This window comes from Notothenia rossii (genome assembly GCF_949606895.1).
Source record: "Notothenia rossii genome assembly, chromosome: 9".
Taxonomy (NCBI): Eukaryota; Metazoa; Chordata; class Actinopteri; order Perciformes; family Nototheniidae; genus Notothenia; species Notothenia rossii.
This window is the reverse complement of record NC_136907.1, coordinates 58261650-58279681: the sequence shown is the minus strand read 5'-3', so window position 1 is coordinate 58279681 and position 18032 is coordinate 58261650. Positions and strand designations below refer to the sequence as shown.

Genomic DNA, 18032 nt, shown 5'->3' with positions numbered 1-18032 from the left:
ACTTCATTATAAATTCAACAGATCAAGAAGATCAATGATAACATTCTCAATTTATTTTAAACACAGCCGCATAAAACTGAGGCTTTTCAATTGTACCTCCAGCCAGTAAACCAAGTGACCCTTACAAAATGTCTATAAAAGGCCATCATCTGGTGCTTTATCTACTGTATATTCCCTCCTGCTCATGTCCAACAGCAATTCAATACAGAGATCTTAATATATATAATAAGTACATTCTCCATGTTCTTGCTAAATTTTTCAGAAATAAATGTGTTTACCTAGCGTAAAGTCTGGCTGAATCTTGCTTGTCGAAACAAAATAAAAAATGCATCAGTGTTACACTGCTTTGAGGACAGCAAACACACTATTTGTTAGAAAGAACCCTTGGTGGAGTTGGTAGAGTAAGTGAGCAATTTATTTGTTGTAGATGGTCTTTTTGGTTAAACTGTCAGACATGGAGGCAAGTAGGGGTGATGAGGGAGTTTCAGTCCTGCCTAAAATCACCCATAATGATAACCATCATATCTGTTAGTGATTCATTTGTATGAGTCTATTTATTGTAGGCATCCTACAAATTGATATGACTTACATCAGGTTGGAGCTTTTATTTTAGATTTGTCTCAATGAAGTAAATAAACCAAAGACATCTACACAAGTGATCATCCTGCCATACAGCCTCCTGGAGACTGTCCAATCCAGTAAGCTGCAGCTACAGTACCAATGTAACTGTGATTGCTGACATCTAAGGTGCTCGTGGCATGTGTTTGCCACCCAGAAAGCCAACAGCTTTTTTTTGCTGTTTATAATGGTCCAACTATTAGACATTGTGACCATGGCAACTACGATGTAGAAAAAAACATCCAGGAGCTGATTTTACAGGAATTTCAGCTGCCTTGAATGATGCATCTCTTCATCAGCAGACATCAGACACATCAATAAAATAAATGAGAAACAAACATCAGCTTCTGAGTACTTTAGAGGCCTTGATGTTTTGGAGCAGAAGCTCTAAAATACTGAATGTTGCTGGATCGTTACATACAAAAGTATGTGTAAAATGCAGACATAGTTATTTTTCTTTCCTCTCATTGCTGTTACATTTTAATGGAGGTGTCACATGTCACAATGCCTTCATTTAAAATAGGCCCATTACTACAGATATAAGGTTATACTATCCACAATTCTACTGCATGATTTGATACCATTGTACTCTACTGGACACACTCTTTTTGGGTTTTCCATTGACAAAGATTGTGGAAAAAACCTGGTACTTTTTAGTAACACTTGGCCTAAGGTTGAAACAGAGCCGAGCCGATACCAGAAGGTAGAGTTAAAGGTCACCTATTATACTGTTTTTCATCAATATATTATAGGTCTCATATATATACAAAACATGTCTCTGAAGTGTTTGGCTCGAAATACCAACATATCATTGTAGCTTCCCATAAACCCCTCTGTTTCAGCCCTGTTTCAAAAGTGCTGATTCTCTGTATGTTACTTTAGATGCAAATAAGGTGAGACAACCCACGCCCCTCTGAGAGATATTTGGTTAAAGGAAGTCTAGGAAGAGATTCAGGTGATAAAGAAGGGGGGGTTTACCTTGGTTGGTTATTGGCTAATAGTTACACAAGCCAAAACATTGTTATGACATCATAAAGTAGCCAAAATCTGATCAGCTCATTTTCAGACAGGTTTTTATGGATCAAGACAACAAGTGAGCAAATATTTTTTCCTGAAACGTCCAGAATCTCTTTACACAGAGGGGACATATGTTTATGTATAAAATACATGAAAAAGTGGATTGTGCATTATAAGCGACCTTTAAGTCAATAAAGACCACTGACTGGATGGAGAGAACTGTTGCTAGCACAACACAGAACATGCACAAACCTGCCTTTTTCAAAAAGCCAAGCTATGGTTTACAGCAATCACATGTTTGTATTAACTACATTTGGAAGCCTCAAACACTTGTGTGTACAATGGAAAAGTGCAGACATTCCTCTGTTTTGTTGCAGATGAAATGCTTCATAGAGGGTCCTGTTAAAGATGTCACCGCAGTTACATATTGCATTGCTACAAGTGCATCATACCACAATAAGGGGGTACGATCTGCAATGGAACACCGAATATAGAAAATGTATGGTTGTCAAAAGTGAGACGAGCAGATGGTAGGGTGCAGTGGAAACATGGCATCAGCTCATGTTATGATGTGTTATATGGAGACCTGCATCATTTAATCTAAAACCAGTTCACAGCCATGCTAAAGCCCCTCAGGGGTTTCACTTAATACACTAATGAGACCTCCTTTCAAGACTGTGTGGACACGTATAGAATGAATAACATCTTCCTCACCACTAATGATATTGCACCTGAGATCATTTGATCATTAATCTCATATGGATTTCATGATTTTGAAAAAACATCAGAGTTCTAAACTGCCAGAATAACAAAAAAATACCTGCATGGCGTGTACATATTAACTCTACAGGTGGTCCAAAGTTAGAGTTGTTCATATTTTCTGCTCTTAACAAGCTAAAGTTGTATTATAAACAACATATTTAACTTTAGCTGTGGAGGCCTTCTAGTTCTAGTTTCTTTGAGTTCTAAAGAGATGTGACAAAGTAGCACCAGATCCTGGAAGCAGCTGAGTTGTAGTTGAACACTACAAGCTGTTGTTTCTGTTGTCATCTTTACATTACACATGATGTTGCAGGCACAGTATACATACACACTGCTGTTATATTGTATTCCTAACAACAGCATTTTGTTGTCACTCTCCACTATGCAGATGTGGCTAATCCTCGACCAGTCCTACTGGAGACTGGCATTATTTTTGAGTCATTTGGCATCCAGAAAAGCTTCTCTCAGTTGAAATCCCTGAAATATTATATTTCTCTCTTTAACCCCCCCTTCCCCAGTTCTCTACAGTATATTGTACACCGATATGTCAAAACATCATGAATATGAAAGAGCTTAAGACGCTTCTCAGTGTGTCTCTCCTTTTTCAGATGGGGGATTTTGTGCCACTTTACTAGAATTGATTTGGCTTATTCTACACTGTTGACTGAAACGTTCATGTTTTCAACACAGTGGAAATGCTGCAGAATATAACTTCAAAAATATTAAATTGTAACACTTTTAATCAATATTCATGACTGCCAACAGTCTACTTGTAAATGTGTTCATACAGTAGTAGCAACTAAAAGCGCCTCACCGTACCACTTGGGTGTTGCAGTACAGTATAATCTCATTATCCATGTTCATTACATTAGGATAATGCTAAGGCTTTGAAGGCAATACATTAAAACATTCAATCATTGTAATTGATATTGCGTTTGTCATTTAAATGTGTCTACAAGTTAAACAAAAAAAGTTATATGTTAGAGGCAAGCGTTATTACAAAAAAAACAAAAATTAAAAAATGTATTAATAAAGCCATTTGTTGTTGAGGTCGTGCAAGGTTCCTTTTTATTCTTAAACATACACTTGGTCAAAAAAACACTGTAGCCCAACTTTAATGCTACGGCTTTGAGGAAACTTGACAATTTAAAGCAGTAATTTATCAAATTGTTTGTGATTAAAATTGCATGTAATTATTTCCTCTAAATCAAGCTTGTAATGGTTGGAGCCAAGCATTATCAAAAATGTTCCCTTTTCTCTACCTGAATATTATGAAATGAAAATGCAGCCGCTTCTTGTTGAGCTCCCGCAGGATTTTCTTATTTTTTTTGTACCTTTCTACATAAGAATTGATCAGTTTTCTAAAATAAATCCATTCAGCCCAAATTTACTAAGATATAATATAAGTGGTATCGAATTGTAATCATGACTGTAGAAAGGGGCGTAATTGGCCATTTATAGTAATAACAAGCTTATTAGTTTGACAATGTTTCCATATCAGACTGATAACCTCTAATGATCTGCTGAGCTAACGTAACATTACCAAACCAAACCAAAGACCTTGGTACAAACCGGCAGAGGTGGGAAGTAGTGGAGTACAAATACTTTGTTACTGTGCTTAAGTGCATTTTTCTGGTATCAGTACTTTACTCCACTACTTGTTTTTCTGTCAACTTTTTAATTTTAAAGTGCCTGTACTTTTACTTCTTACATTTTCAAAACAGGCTGGTTACTTTAGTTTTAATCTGTGTTTGGTGCTGTGATCATTATCATTTGGAGTCATTGCGTGCCTATTGATTTGAACCCAATCCGTGTATCCATCATTTCCTGGTCTTCTCTAAAGAAGAGGGACCAATTAAAACGTTGTCATGTTGCCGTCGTTCAGCATTGAAACATTCATTAGCTAACATTATTGCTCTATTAATATAAAGTGAAGTCAGTTAATCTTTAAAACAGTTGGTAGTTACAGTATGGGTACTTTTTACTTAGTACATTTTGAAGCCCGTACTTCTTTACTTTTACTTGAGTAAAGAGGTTGTGTCAGTACTTCTACTTTTACCAGAGTGTTTTTAAACACAAGTATCTATACTTCTACTTGAGTAAATGATGTGTGCACCTTTGCCATCTCTGCAAACCGGAGTCATAGCATGAGCAGCTTTGTCCTCTCTTGCACATGTACAGAAGTAAATGTATGATCCAATTAAAACTCAAACCACTTTTCCTTAAGGTGCATCGAGGACTACAAGCGTGGTCCAGATGGGAGGTCATGTCTGCCGCTGTCGGAGGCCTGCACCGAGGGAATAGACTGCGCCGAGGCAGTGGACATCCCCGCTAACCAGACTGTGTTCGGAGACCTTTTCTACGGATACAACAACCACTCCAAAGAGAGCACGTCTGGACAGATCCTCAAGGCTACGTTCAGGTAAACACACAAGCTGTTAGTGGAGCGGAGCATGTGGGACACCGCTCTGCCATTTGTATCTCAGCAGGGGCCCATGTTTGGCAGGGTTTGGGCTTATGGCCCCTACAGTGGTGATGATGGAACTTTTTCTGTCATCTTTCTTTAAACTGCTCTGTTTAAAATAGTCTCAAGTGACAGATGTCTTTGAAAAGGTATATTACATGTGTCAAAAGGTAAAGTTGGATATTGATTGAGAGTAACACTTGTGAGTAGGGACGGTCTGGCTTTTTGAGAATGCTTAGAGTTAATACACTTTTTGCCTCACTGTGGGGAAGAGACAGGGATCACTTTTGATTCTAAGGCTTTAGTTAAAAAACAACTCAAATGTAAACAGTTTTATTGCAGCACGCTTATGAAAGGTTAATCACAGATGAAATCTCAAGTACTGTATGTACGTCGTTTATAAACAAATCATTTTCATTGTCGGCCAAACCATCTATCCGAGTCAATATTGGTTGATATTGGAATCCATGCATCCCTAGTTATGTGGGTATTTACATGTGATCTGAAGGTATATCACAGAGAACAATACAATGGTATTTTTCCAATATGATGCAATGCTATCGGATGGGTTTCCTGGCTTTATTGTGATTGGACTTCGGCCAGATGCTTTCTGTGACCATATCCATAGGAAGACAGCTACTCCTCGTCCTGCTTTCTCAGGCAAGACTGCCAACAACAGAGAACAATCTCCCTTGGCTAGGAATACAAAAAAGAGCTCATAAAGCAGCCCTGCTTTCCTTGACGGATTGTTCAGCAGTCCACCTGAAAATCCTGCCATTGAGATCTGACCATGATAACAATATTTCTGATTCAGTGGTATATCTAAAGGTCTTAAATTCTTAAAGCATTGAGTTAAGTTTCCTAAAAAAAAAATGTCCTTCAAAAAAGATTAGTTTACCATTTAATTTGAAATGTCCTTGCTATTTCCTTCCTGCATTAATGCTTGGTACTATTTTATCTGTTTGCAGGCTGAGATTGTAACCATCTATGAACTTAGAGTGGGATTATTGTGACAGTGGGTTGTGTGCGTAGGAGGCTATTGAATACTTTTTTGTGGAGTTTCAGTGAGCAGCTCCAAAACTAAAGCAATTAGTATCACTACTGCCCCTTACAGTGGTAAGGAGGCTCATTGTAAATGTAGATGTTAGGATAAAGTGCATTTATTTGCCCATGCATCCATTTTCCCCACCCATCCTGATGAAAGGCAATTGATCAGATGTTAATATCCAAATAATCAAAATGAAGATTGTATTTTAATACAAAGTAGGGATGCACCGAATATTCGGCCACCGAAAATGGTTAAAAAGCCCCTTTCGGCTTTCGGCCAAAAGGGGCTTTTTAACCATTTTCGGCCGATCATTTTCGGGCTACGTTGATCATGCTCCGCATATTTGTCCGGGTGTTTTGATTTCAAGTGGTGGAGTAATCCCGAAGTGGTGAAAGTCTTTGCAGTTAAACCCCCTCGAGAAATGTCAGCTGAACACGTTTTACAAATTGCAATCCGAGCCTCTTTCTCTGATATTTTGAAATATCTCCAAGCGGCAGACATGTTGGCTGTGAGCCATGGTCGCGCGTCAAGCTTGTCGCCGCGTTTTGATTACGGCATCACAACGACACGTTAGGTTACCAAACTTATAGGTGCATTTGTTGTTGTTGAAGGCCTGGCTGTTACAGTCTTTATTTACACTATTTTGGTGTAGGCCTACTGGCCTAGATGTTTATGCAGTTTTGAAGCACCTTGGCTTTGTTCTGAATGCACTTTGTTGTAGTTATCCTACAGAGAAAAGAAAATGCACTTGACTTGGAATTAATGTACTGTATGCATTCAAAAGTGCTGAATAAATGTTTTATGGACCCATAATAGTGATTATTATTTAAGTTAAGTTTTGCCATAATCATGTCTTTTTCCATAATCAGGCAGCTGAACAACATTGGTAAAAAATGTATACATTATATTATATATATATATTTCTATTAATCATTTTCGGCCTTTCGGCATTCGGTTTTCAGCCAACTGTTTCCTATTTTCGGTATCGGTTTCGGCCAAGAATTTCCCATTCGGTGCACCCCTAATACAAAGTGTAAACGCTATCATAAAAGAACTCCTTAGATATGATCCCTAACATGACTTGAAGTAATACAAAACAAAGAGGATATTCTATGTTAAATACGGACAATTCAGATCGTTTCAGATTATCTAATATGCTATCCATAAAAGTAAACTTCCCTTTCCTGGAAAAGAGAGGAAAGGCAAGGCACGTTTTTCATATTGTTATAGCACAAACATTATATATTTTTATATATAGCACCTTTCAAAACAAAATAAAAATAAATGTAATATCATATCAAAATATTGCAGCGGAATCACATTATCAAGGCACATTTAAAAACATGTAAAAAATGTGAAGACATACAAAAAAAAACATTAAAAAAAAGCTAATATAGAATTAGCTATTTCAAAATTAGCTTTATCACATACACACAGACATCTCTCCCCGAATCAAAGTGCAATGGTGCATTTACCAGGTGGAGCATGGAGTTTATAAGACCACCATATCAATACAACTAAACATCCAACATCAATGCAACTATGCCGCAAACCACAAAAACAACTTTATTGCCACTGCACACAGTAATCAGGTCAGCAGTATAAAGACCATCATGTTCAATAAAACCACACAGACATATTTTTAAATAATGCATTTTTTTTCCTCTGAAGGACAATTGTCGTTCTACACCGACATAATCTAACAGATGTGAACGAATAACATAGATAAATAAAAACAGTTTGGTGATTAATTATATGCATCTGTGTTTACAATCTTACTTGGCTCCCGTGGCTTTATTGTCAAACAAGTGAGAAAACAACTTTATTGCCACTGCAAAAACACGTCGGTTTGCTATCCTGGCTCCAAAATGGTGGAATGAGCTCTCCATTGACATCAGGACAGCAGAAAGCTTACACATCTTCCAGTGCAGACTGAAAACTCATCTCTTTCGACTCCACTTCGAGTGATATAATTAAGCAATAGCTCAAGACAGGCCGTGGTATATGCTCATTATATCACAGCTAAGGGGCGTGGTTCGGCCCGACGTGAAGACGCCAAGTGTGGCAATATGAAAGAAAAATACACACTCTAATTTAAATAGTTTTTATTCGTAAATAATGATGTTCAAAATAAAATAGTCCCTCCGTTGCCTTCTGCACAAAACATAGTGCAAGGTGGTTGCTATGCAACAACACTAACAGCGAGCGAACATATTAGACAGAGAGCGTTGATCCATTATTTGGCTGTTTATTTAAATTAATGTGTATGTTGCTGTTTATTGTGCACCCACTGAAAAACTGTCCAGCATCAGTAGCATGGCTTACGTGGTCACTTGTATAGGTTGAGGTTGTTCGAGGCTGTTGCTTGGCGTGGCGAGAATATTGCTCCACTTTCTCCGGTCCCCGAGATTGGGCTTCCAGTAGCTCTGGAGAGAGCTTTCGCACCTGTGGCCACTAACGGTCATAATTTCTCTGCTTTGTTTCAAGACCCGCATCAGAAAGCTTTTGAATGGTGGTACTTTTCCAGTTGGTCTACCTGCTCTTCACGTAGCTCTGCATGTCGTAGTTTAGGTGCTTTTTATTCTGGAGATAGGCACTGCTCAATCCACTCCTCCATACTATAGTAAGACCCCCCCGGAGGTCGAAGTTAATCTTAAATGTTTCCATTTTATGCTTTGTAAGTTTGTTTCGTAACGTAATAAATTTAAATATATTTATAAAACTGACAAGTCAAATCAAGCAATCTGATTGGTCGATAGCGTTTTTGCGGACCTCTTTGATTACAGATTTGAAAACATCGTTGCTTGCTTTAAAAGTAGCACAATTCATTATGTTAAACCTTCAAAAGTATCTAGATATCCCTGCCCTAATGCCAAAGGAACTGCACACTGAATATGTTTTGCCGTTTGATGTCTATGTCTGGACTGCTGCGTCAAAAAGGAGGGCTTCTGCCGCGTTACTTCTCCGCTGCTTTCTTGTTCCGGTATGAAAAGCAAACTGCAGGCAGTTTGCTTTTCAGCCCAACGGTATACTGTTTTTCTCAGACGCGGAGGGATATTGACTTGTTGTGAAAAGTAACTTACAATTCTACCCGTGGTATACGCTCAATATATCACGGCTAAGAACCAATCAGATTGCTTGATTTGAATTGTCCGTTTTATAACTATTAACAAAGCACTTATATACTAATAAAGGACTGGCTTATCTAAAACCAGTTGAGTAGCACTTGAAATGTTTTAGCTCTATGAAACCTGATGTACTTATATGATTCTGTTTTCTTCAAGTTTGTATTTTGTTGGTCGAACGCACTTATTGTAAGTCGCTTTGGATAAAAGCCTCAGCTAAATGCAATGTAATGTAATGTAATGTAAAGTGATATATTCCCGGGAAACTTAGTGAAACATTATAACTCATTTTTTATTAACAAAGACGCACATAATATTTTAATACCATTGATGGTTTTGTTCGGCAAACTGAGATTTAATTGCCTGAATGGCTTTAATCGCGGCTGCTGATCCACTCACATGACATAACACTTCCTTTGTATTTATCCTATATTCATTGAAAGCTAGTGCAAGGCATTCAGTCAAATGTCTTCTACTGGGACGCCTGCTGTCTCATATTGAAATGTACTTCTATTCAGACATTCGTGGCACATTGAGTTGTGTCCACCCCCCCTCCCCAATACAGCACTTCTGTTATTGTTGACAGGGGTGTTAGTTTCCTAAGCGCTATGCCTCTCAGCCTTTAGCAGTCTCAGGTTGATACAGTTCAAAAGCACACAATGGTGCAATGGAAGCAGTTGTAGTGCATACATAATCAGGTGGATGTGTCTCTGCAGGCTTTAAAACTAAAGCACATCAGATTGAATCAGTATATTTAAAAGATCATTTCATTATGATGAAAGGAGAATCTATGTCAATTCGTTCCAAAAGAAAGAAGATGAGGCATAGTAATGCCTGCTGTTTTCATGGGTTGTCTTCATAACACAATACATTCACCCTGATCTAAGGTAATGACACACACATAAGTCTAAGGCAACACTCTTAGGAGAAAAAACTCAAATAAATACATAACCTTTTTGAGAGGTAAATGTATACTTGCCAGGTCCAAAGAGATTCTGTATCCCTTTCAGGATTTTATGTGGATGGCAGAGCACTTTGAAGGTGCTTAATTATCACTGTCCGCATGCTGCAATCATTTCCGCCGAACTCAGGAAGTCAAAAGGTCAGCAAAGTCAGCTGCAGTCCAGGAATTTAATTTGGACTGTGCATGGATTCCGCTGCCCGGAGGAAACTCTGCCACTTAGGGATCCACTGCTGTGGTGGTAGAGAAGGATGGGCGGGAAAGGCAGTAAAGTTAATATCATCAAGAATCTAAATCTCAAATGCTCTGATCTCATTTAAAAGAGCCTGTGAATTGAGAGCGGGGTCTGAGGCGGACTCTAAACAGCACTAACTACTTCCTGTGCAGATGAGGTGGTGTAAGAGGAAGAGAGAGTCTGTTGGGAGGCATGGTTAATGCAAAGCCTAATTATAAGAGATAGCAGCAAATTAATTAGAAACTGACCAGGAGCCAGTGTGCTGAAATTAAATGTAATTAGACCAGATGAACGTATGAATGTACAATGAACCAGATTTAGGGGAAGGGAGCATCGCAATTGAATTCCAAAGATCCGTCAGGGCTCTCGAAGTCAGTGAAGGTGTCAATCTGCAGTTATTTCAAAACTAAAATACAAATGAAACTCTAGTTGGTGCTTGTTACAAGGAAGGCATTCTATGGCACTACATGTATGGTACATGGTGCTAAATCCGTCCCCAAAGAGACCCATGTCAAATGTAACTGTGCTGTCCGTCTGTATCCATGTATGATGCCGTCTTTTAAAGATTAGGGCCTTGTAATATGCTGCAATAGCATTGGAAAGTACTTAAATGGGAAACAGTTTAAGTACTTTCAATTGTACCAAATAATTTCTAGTCATACGGAATACTACTCAATTATGAAAACAGTTTTTTTTTTATCTTGTGGAGCATTTTTCATAAAAATGTCTTGAAAAGAAAATTCTAAACTCCAAGCTTGACATATATAAGCATTACCAGGCAAGTCTATTGGATTGCATTATGGGTAGGGTTGAGTTTTGGCAGCCTTTCAAGTGCAACATTTGAAATTCAGTCTTTCGTGATTGATGCAATGCAAGAGCTAGATCATTTTAGTTGGGGTGACTCGAAATAACTATTGGTTTTGTTGGACTACAAGAACACTCATCATTGTCCAGTTGTGTTTCAGAAAGGTTTGTGTTCTCCCTCACAATTTGTGTCAAGTATAAATATTATGTTTGGCGAAGCCCATAGAATAGACAACTTCCAAGTTTCTCACATAATACATTTTTATTAGCTACAGCTATTAATCTGATGACGCAGTGCATTGAGTTTAATAAGAGATTGAATATCACCAGAGGAAATCTGCGTATTTCGCAAAGTGGGAATATGAATCTGAAATGGCAGCAGCTTTCAAAACACGGCCTTAATTATGGGAAATGTAGGATCTCTTTTTTTTTCTTACTATGGCACTAAAAGTCAAGACATGTGGACTTTCTCTACATCGACTTTGACCTTTCTTTAAATAAAAATAAAAATCTGTCTTTTGCTAGAGCCATCAACTAAATTGCCGGAGAACTCTTTAAATATAAAAAAGGATCATCCTGAGGGAACAATCTTCTTTCCCTATTTGAACTGCCGTATAGTAGATATACTGTCTAAGGAAGTCATTTTACTTTTGAGAAATCTCAGAGGCTTGAGCAGGCTTTCTTAAATACTGGAGTCAGCGACGGCTTCTCTTTATCACTCCCACTCCCTTTTTCCCTTCCTGCAAAAGACAGTAACTCGGAGGATGACCAAGGAGTGTGCAGTTAACCGACACTGTAAATGACCTCCAGTCAGACAAGCTTTCAAACTTTCAAACTTGAGTTATTTCTCATTGCCACTTTCCAGAAGTGCAAAGTTGTGATATGCAGCTTTCAACAGCCATTGACTTAGGTGGCGTTTACACGAGGAAAAAACGGGTTGTGTCTGCTACTTTTCTCTCACGTTCACACGAGGCCGACACGTAAACGCGGAAACGGACCCCGCAAATGATAACGGGTCCCAAGGTGGATAGATCTGCAAACGGAACGCTCTGGGGGGGGGGGGGGGCAAACGGCTCCGTGTGTACGCCCTATAGGCTATACCAGGGGTCGGCAACCCCTGGCACACGTGCCAGCATTGGCACGCGGCACCGTAACCAGTGGCACACTAGGAATAAGTGGAATAAGTGTGCAAAATATTTAAATTGTATTTTCGGATCCTGAACGAGACCGCCGCCAGAGCGCGTCTCCCGTTATCTGCAGAAGGAAGCCAAGCACGCAACGCAGCCCCGCTCTCTTTAACTCCAGGTGACTTTCTGCCGCTTTCCTCCGTGGTGCTGATCGTTTCACCACGGAGGAAAGCACTTCACTAATTTCAGTACCCATAAGGAGCTGTACAAATGCCGCAGTTTTTGCGTGGCTGTGCATTTAGTTGAAAGCCCAGTGGCGATCTGCTCATCTCTCATCGAAATAATATGCTACAAAGGGGGCGGACTGGCCATCTGTGTGTTGAACTTTCCTGTTGGCTCCCAGACCGTAGTCGAGGAGGGCAGAAGCAACAAGCTTCAGGTTCAATAACCCACTTTAGCTTAAATGACTGGAGAGAGGCGAGCTCTTCTTGGGAGGTCGTTGCATTTATTTAGCTGTTCTTCTGTTTCACAAAATACATCACAGACCTCTGTTTTTCTGCTTTCCCGTTTCACTTCCAGAAACACGCTCGCTCACTGTCGCTCTACCATCCACAAACACATGTACAAGCCACACCCCTCTCTCTCTATCTCTCTCTCTTAAAGGGACAGCAATCTCATCTCACTCTGCATGACCCGACGCGACCCTAATATCATAACATGTGTGCTCTGGAGAATCACATAACGGACGATCGTCCTTATTATTATGCCGTTTAAACAAATTACTTAAATTTGTTTGTTAAATTCGGCATCGTGTATGTTGCGACACTGCTCTCCCGCCCTCCTGCTGATAGTTGACGAGCGTTAAGCTCCTCAACCCCCCCCCCCCCCCCCCCCCCGTTGATAATTGTCGATAGTTGGCACGCTGATAACAAATTTTTTTTTAAATGGCACTTCATATCAAAAAGGTGGCCGACCCCTGGGCTATACGATCATTTTCTGATAACGATGAAATATCCCCGCCTCCCTCTCCCCAGCTGCTGGGCTTTCAGAAGAGGGGAGGAAAAGAGAGGCTCCGTTTATTATTCTTATATTAGTATATAGTCGTTTAAAAGCGTATTTTAAAGCTTAATAGATAACAAAGAAGACCCCCGACCGGCACTTTTCTAATTTTGGCCGGAAGATTTCAACTTTAACGGACATGTTGACCGGCGGAAAAAGATGTTAACGGAAACTCTGCCGCATGGTTCCCTCGTCCCTTGGAAGAGGCAAAGAGGTGGGTGTTTTTCATCTGCTGGTGGACTACCCGAGAGATTTACAGCAGGAGCACACGCCGTCCACCGCGGAGAATAAACATAAGGGCAACCACGGCAACCATGCTCCGGGGTCTTCTTCTTCACTGCTTTTGGTGTATTTGGTGGCGTTAGCAGCGCCACTTACAGGCCCGGCATATGTACTACAGCGTTTCCAGCGGGTCAAGCAGTCTCGTGTGAACGGACACGTTAATTGAGCCGAATGCGTGTGAACGGAGTATTTTTTTTAAGAACGAACCCGTTTCGTCCTCGTATAAATGGGGCCCTAGTCACTGGTAACTACATGCAAGTGAAAGTCTTCCCACATCCTTGTTTTAGATGTACGGTTTGCCCTTGAGTTAAAGCAAGAAAGCAAAAGAGAGAGAAAGAGACAAGGGGAGGGGTAGTAAGGACATTTCTATGTGATGTTGGCACTGGCACTTCTTCAAATGCCCCTACCCCACTGCTCTGGAGAGGCGCAAAGCATCTGTTTGCATGAGTCAGTGGCGAGGAAAAGTCACATTTGAATATTGTGTAATCATCTGTGGAGGTTTGTTTTTCTTTTCCCCCTCAAAGCGCAAACCTTCATCTTTGCTTCTTGAAAATCCACTGATCTACACACAGCTTAACTAAACTACAACTAAACAAATGTTTTTTTGTTCTCTTTTGCCCAATCCCTCAGACAAAACCCTTGGTAATTGGAAACAATCCCTGCGGGTGAAATGTTTAAGTGCTAATAGTTAATTTGTTTGGGAAATAAATACATCTATGGTGGGGGATGGATCTCCTGTTGGAAAGAAACAGTAAGTGGTATAAGCAGTCCAGTAGACACACAAGCACAAACAACAACATAACCAAAATAGACGTTAAATAAAATACACACATACACACATGTTTTGCAGTCGGTGTTCGGTCTATACGTCTGCTGGACAGCAAAGCTGTTAAGCCAAGTGTCCTGAGTACGTTAACACACACACACACACACACACACACACACACACACACACACACACACACACACACACACACACACACACACACACACACACACACACACACACACACACACACACACACACACACACACACACACACACACACACACACACACACACACACTTAAAGAGTCGGTTTGATTCTCTCCAGACAGCATGGTTCCCTTAGTTCATCTTTTAAGCTCAGCAGCCCTGAAATGCCTCTCAAGTTTTATTTTTCCTTTTCTTTGCATGAGTCCTACCCTCCGGCTTCATACACTCACTCAATTGTTGTTTCCTACTTTAAAAACGCAAGGCTTTTTTTTTACCTGACTTTTTACTTGGTCGAAATCCAGTCGTGTCTTTGCCCTTGGCAGCAGACTGGTGGAGATGTTGACATGACATAGGATGGGGATCCTATCCCTGTGATATGTCGAGGAGCACTGGGCACGTTGTGATGAGGATTCATGTTACATAGCTCAGTGACAGGGTCTCCATCTTCTTCTCCCAGTGGGAGCCAGTGGACTCCAGTAATGAGATGTTAAAAGCTAACCTCCTCTCATTACTCCTAACACTGTCTCCTCCTCTCCATTCCTCTCTCTCACGAGCAACTCAGAGCAGCTTTTAATGAATATTTTAGTGCCCTTTGTTCTCATTCTGGTGGCTGCTTGGGATCAATGATTAAGACCAAGCTTCCACCTGACAACCCCAACACCCAAACTACTTTATGCTGGCGGATTATTTTTTCTTTCTTCCTCCTGCTTCTTTTTTTGGCTCACTTCAATTTACTGTACCACACCCCCAAAATCCCCCCTCAGGAGGAATACCTTCATTGAGTCAGTTGATTAAAATGTGAAATGTGTCTGAGAGGGCGGGGTGCATTGGTTGGGTCTTTTTGAAAGTTCTGAGTTTATCCAGTCGCATACACTAGTCAAGGAGGTCACCATGAGGAAAACAGAAATAGACTAAAAGTGGCAAGTTAAGCAAAAGTTCCTTGAACTTTATGAAAATGAATAATTACATCTGTATTGCGCCAGATGGCTGTTAAATGTTACATGTCATCATCCAACAAAATGAACTATGAAAAATGTCTGACGTGAATGCAGTGGAATTAACTCAGCCCATATTACAAATTATGTGCATCTGAAAGAGACACAAAAACAACAGAAAACAAATTACATTACAAACGTGGGATTTTCTAAACCTCGAGATGAAAACATGCTAATTCAGTTCACTAAATTCCCAACAAAACTTTTTTTTCATTGTTTTCCAAATCAAATCTTATTTTAGGGTGTTTCAAAACAAGATGGTGATGTATAAATATAAGCAACAGAGCAGTAACCATGTACATTATATTTCACCTTTATTTTCAACAATATTCTACATTTTTCCAATCCAAAGCCCATATGTATTAACCATGGGTACACAAAAAAACAAACATATATCTGGAAAAACGTTTGGTATCACTGTTGTCAATAGAGATAGCTGTGGTGAATGAACATGTATATGAAGTATACGGTATAACACTCTTTGCTAAGGTTATTTGCCAATATCATTGATTGTGTTATTATTTCTCAGCCAAAATAATGAACTATAAATTGGAGACTCATTTATAAACTTGGTTTTATATAATAAGACTGCCATGCATTGTTTTACTATTTACATCCAAGACATTAGGGATGCTCCGATCGCCAATTTTGGGGCCGATCGCCGGAATCAGTATTGGCCGAGTGGGTGGGGGCTATCGGGATCTTCCATTTAAAGCGATGTTTAAAACTCAGTTAATTGGGCTCATTCACTGGCGCTTCCACAAACAACAAACAACATAATTATTACATTCGAATGAAGCACATTATTTACAAGTTTACAATAACTTTGGATAATAACACGGGAGAAATTAGCGGAAGCGCTCGCTTTTCCTCTCTCCACCTCTCCCTCTCCTGACAGCCGGTCAGTATAGTCTCATGCAGCTCACTGATCCAGTAATGAGTGACCCGACAGTGAAGACTAAATATATTTATAACTAGTTTAGCTTGTTTCAGAGGTAGATAAAATAGCTACGTGTTTTAGGTCTAACTCTTAGTGTTGCTCCGCTCACCGGTCCGTCACAGCGGGCGGAGCTGCAGGATTTCTGCTTCACACACGTTGCATACCGCTATTTTATTGTCATTTTCGAACACCTTAAAATACTGCCGAAGCCATTTTGGCGAGCTTGTTTTGCCGCGCATAGAGAAAAGTGTCATGTATTTTGCGTCATGTGATCGGCTCTCCTGATCGGCCTTTATAGAGAGCACCGATCAATCGGCAGATAGTGAATATCGGCGGCCGATCGATCGGAACATGACATTTTGATTTGATCTTGCATGTCTGAGCACTTTGTAAAATCGGTTTCAATATTTGTGCTAAAAATATCTTGGGTTATCGTGTTTCAGGTTAAATAATAATGATTTATATTACTAGTGCGATTGTTTACAGATGGATGAATTAGAGGTAAGGCATCTATTAATAAGATAAGATAGGATAAGATGGAGTTTATTTATGCCTGTGGGGAAATTCAGGAAAATAGCTGCTAAAACAAGGTGTCACTCACGGCGACACCAGGATTAATTGTAATAGCTACTTCTCATGCACGTGCGCTCTTTTCCAAAATAAATTATGAAAAAATATGAAACAGGAGTAGATAGGGTTTCTAAATCTGCCAAACAAAATTCCAAGGCAAGTTTATTTGTATATCACCTTTCAACACAAGGCAATTCAAAGTGATTTACAAAAATGAAACACATTAAGAGCATTAAGAAACATACTATAAAATGATATCTAGAAACACTCATTTAAAAGCAATGATATCAAATGACATTTAAAAACACTAATTTAAAAGCAAAGATAATAAAAGTTACAGTGCAGTTTAAGATATGAATATATCAATTAAAAGCAGCGGCAAAAAGAAAAGTCTTCAGCCTGGATTTAAAAGTAGCAAGAGTTGCAGCGGACCTTCAGGTTTCTGGGAGTTTTTTCTAGATATTTGGAGCATAACAACTAAACGCTGCTTTACCATGTTTAGTTCTGACTTTGGGGACAGAAATCTGACCAGTCCCTGAAGACCTGAGAGATCTGGATGGTTCATCATTTAGCAGGAGGTCAGAAATGTATTTTGGGCCTAAACCATTCAATGCTTTATAAACCAGCAGCAGTAATTAATTATTTGACACACAGGAAGCCAGTATAAAGAGTTCAGAACAGGAGTGATGTGATCCACTTTCTTAGTGTTAGTGAGGACTCGAGCAGCAGCGTTCTGAATCAGCTGCAGCTTTCTAATGGATTTTTTAGTGAGACCTGTGAAGACACCATTATAGTAGTCGAGTCTACTGAAGATAAAAGCATGGACAAGTTTTTCCAAATCCTACTGTGACATTAGTCTTTTAATCCTAGATATGTTCTTTAGGTGATAGTAGGCTGATTTAGTAACCATTTTAATTTGACCGTTGAAACTCAGGTCAGAGTCCATGACTCACCTAGATTTATGGCTTTATCTGTTGTTTAACATTGCAGACTGAAGCTCAGGGCTAACTTTTATACATTCTACCTTGGCTCCAAAAACCATTACCTCA

The 18032-nt window shown here is 39.6% G+C and overlaps 1 protein-coding gene across 10 annotated transcripts in view; it reads left to right on the top strand.

Moving 5' to 3' along the window:
- Positions 1-18032, top strand: part of astn1 (astrotactin 1) — a 474928-nt gene that overhangs the window by 226283 nt on the left and 230613 nt on the right. For all 10 annotated transcript variants that reach the window (XM_079652095.1, XM_079652090.1, XM_079652093.1 and 7 more), the window contains one exon: positions 4625-4819. In XM_079652095.1, coding sequence (XP_079508221.1) covers positions 4625-4819 — 195 coding nt within the window. The remainder of the gene's footprint in view (positions 1-4624; positions 4820-18032) is intronic.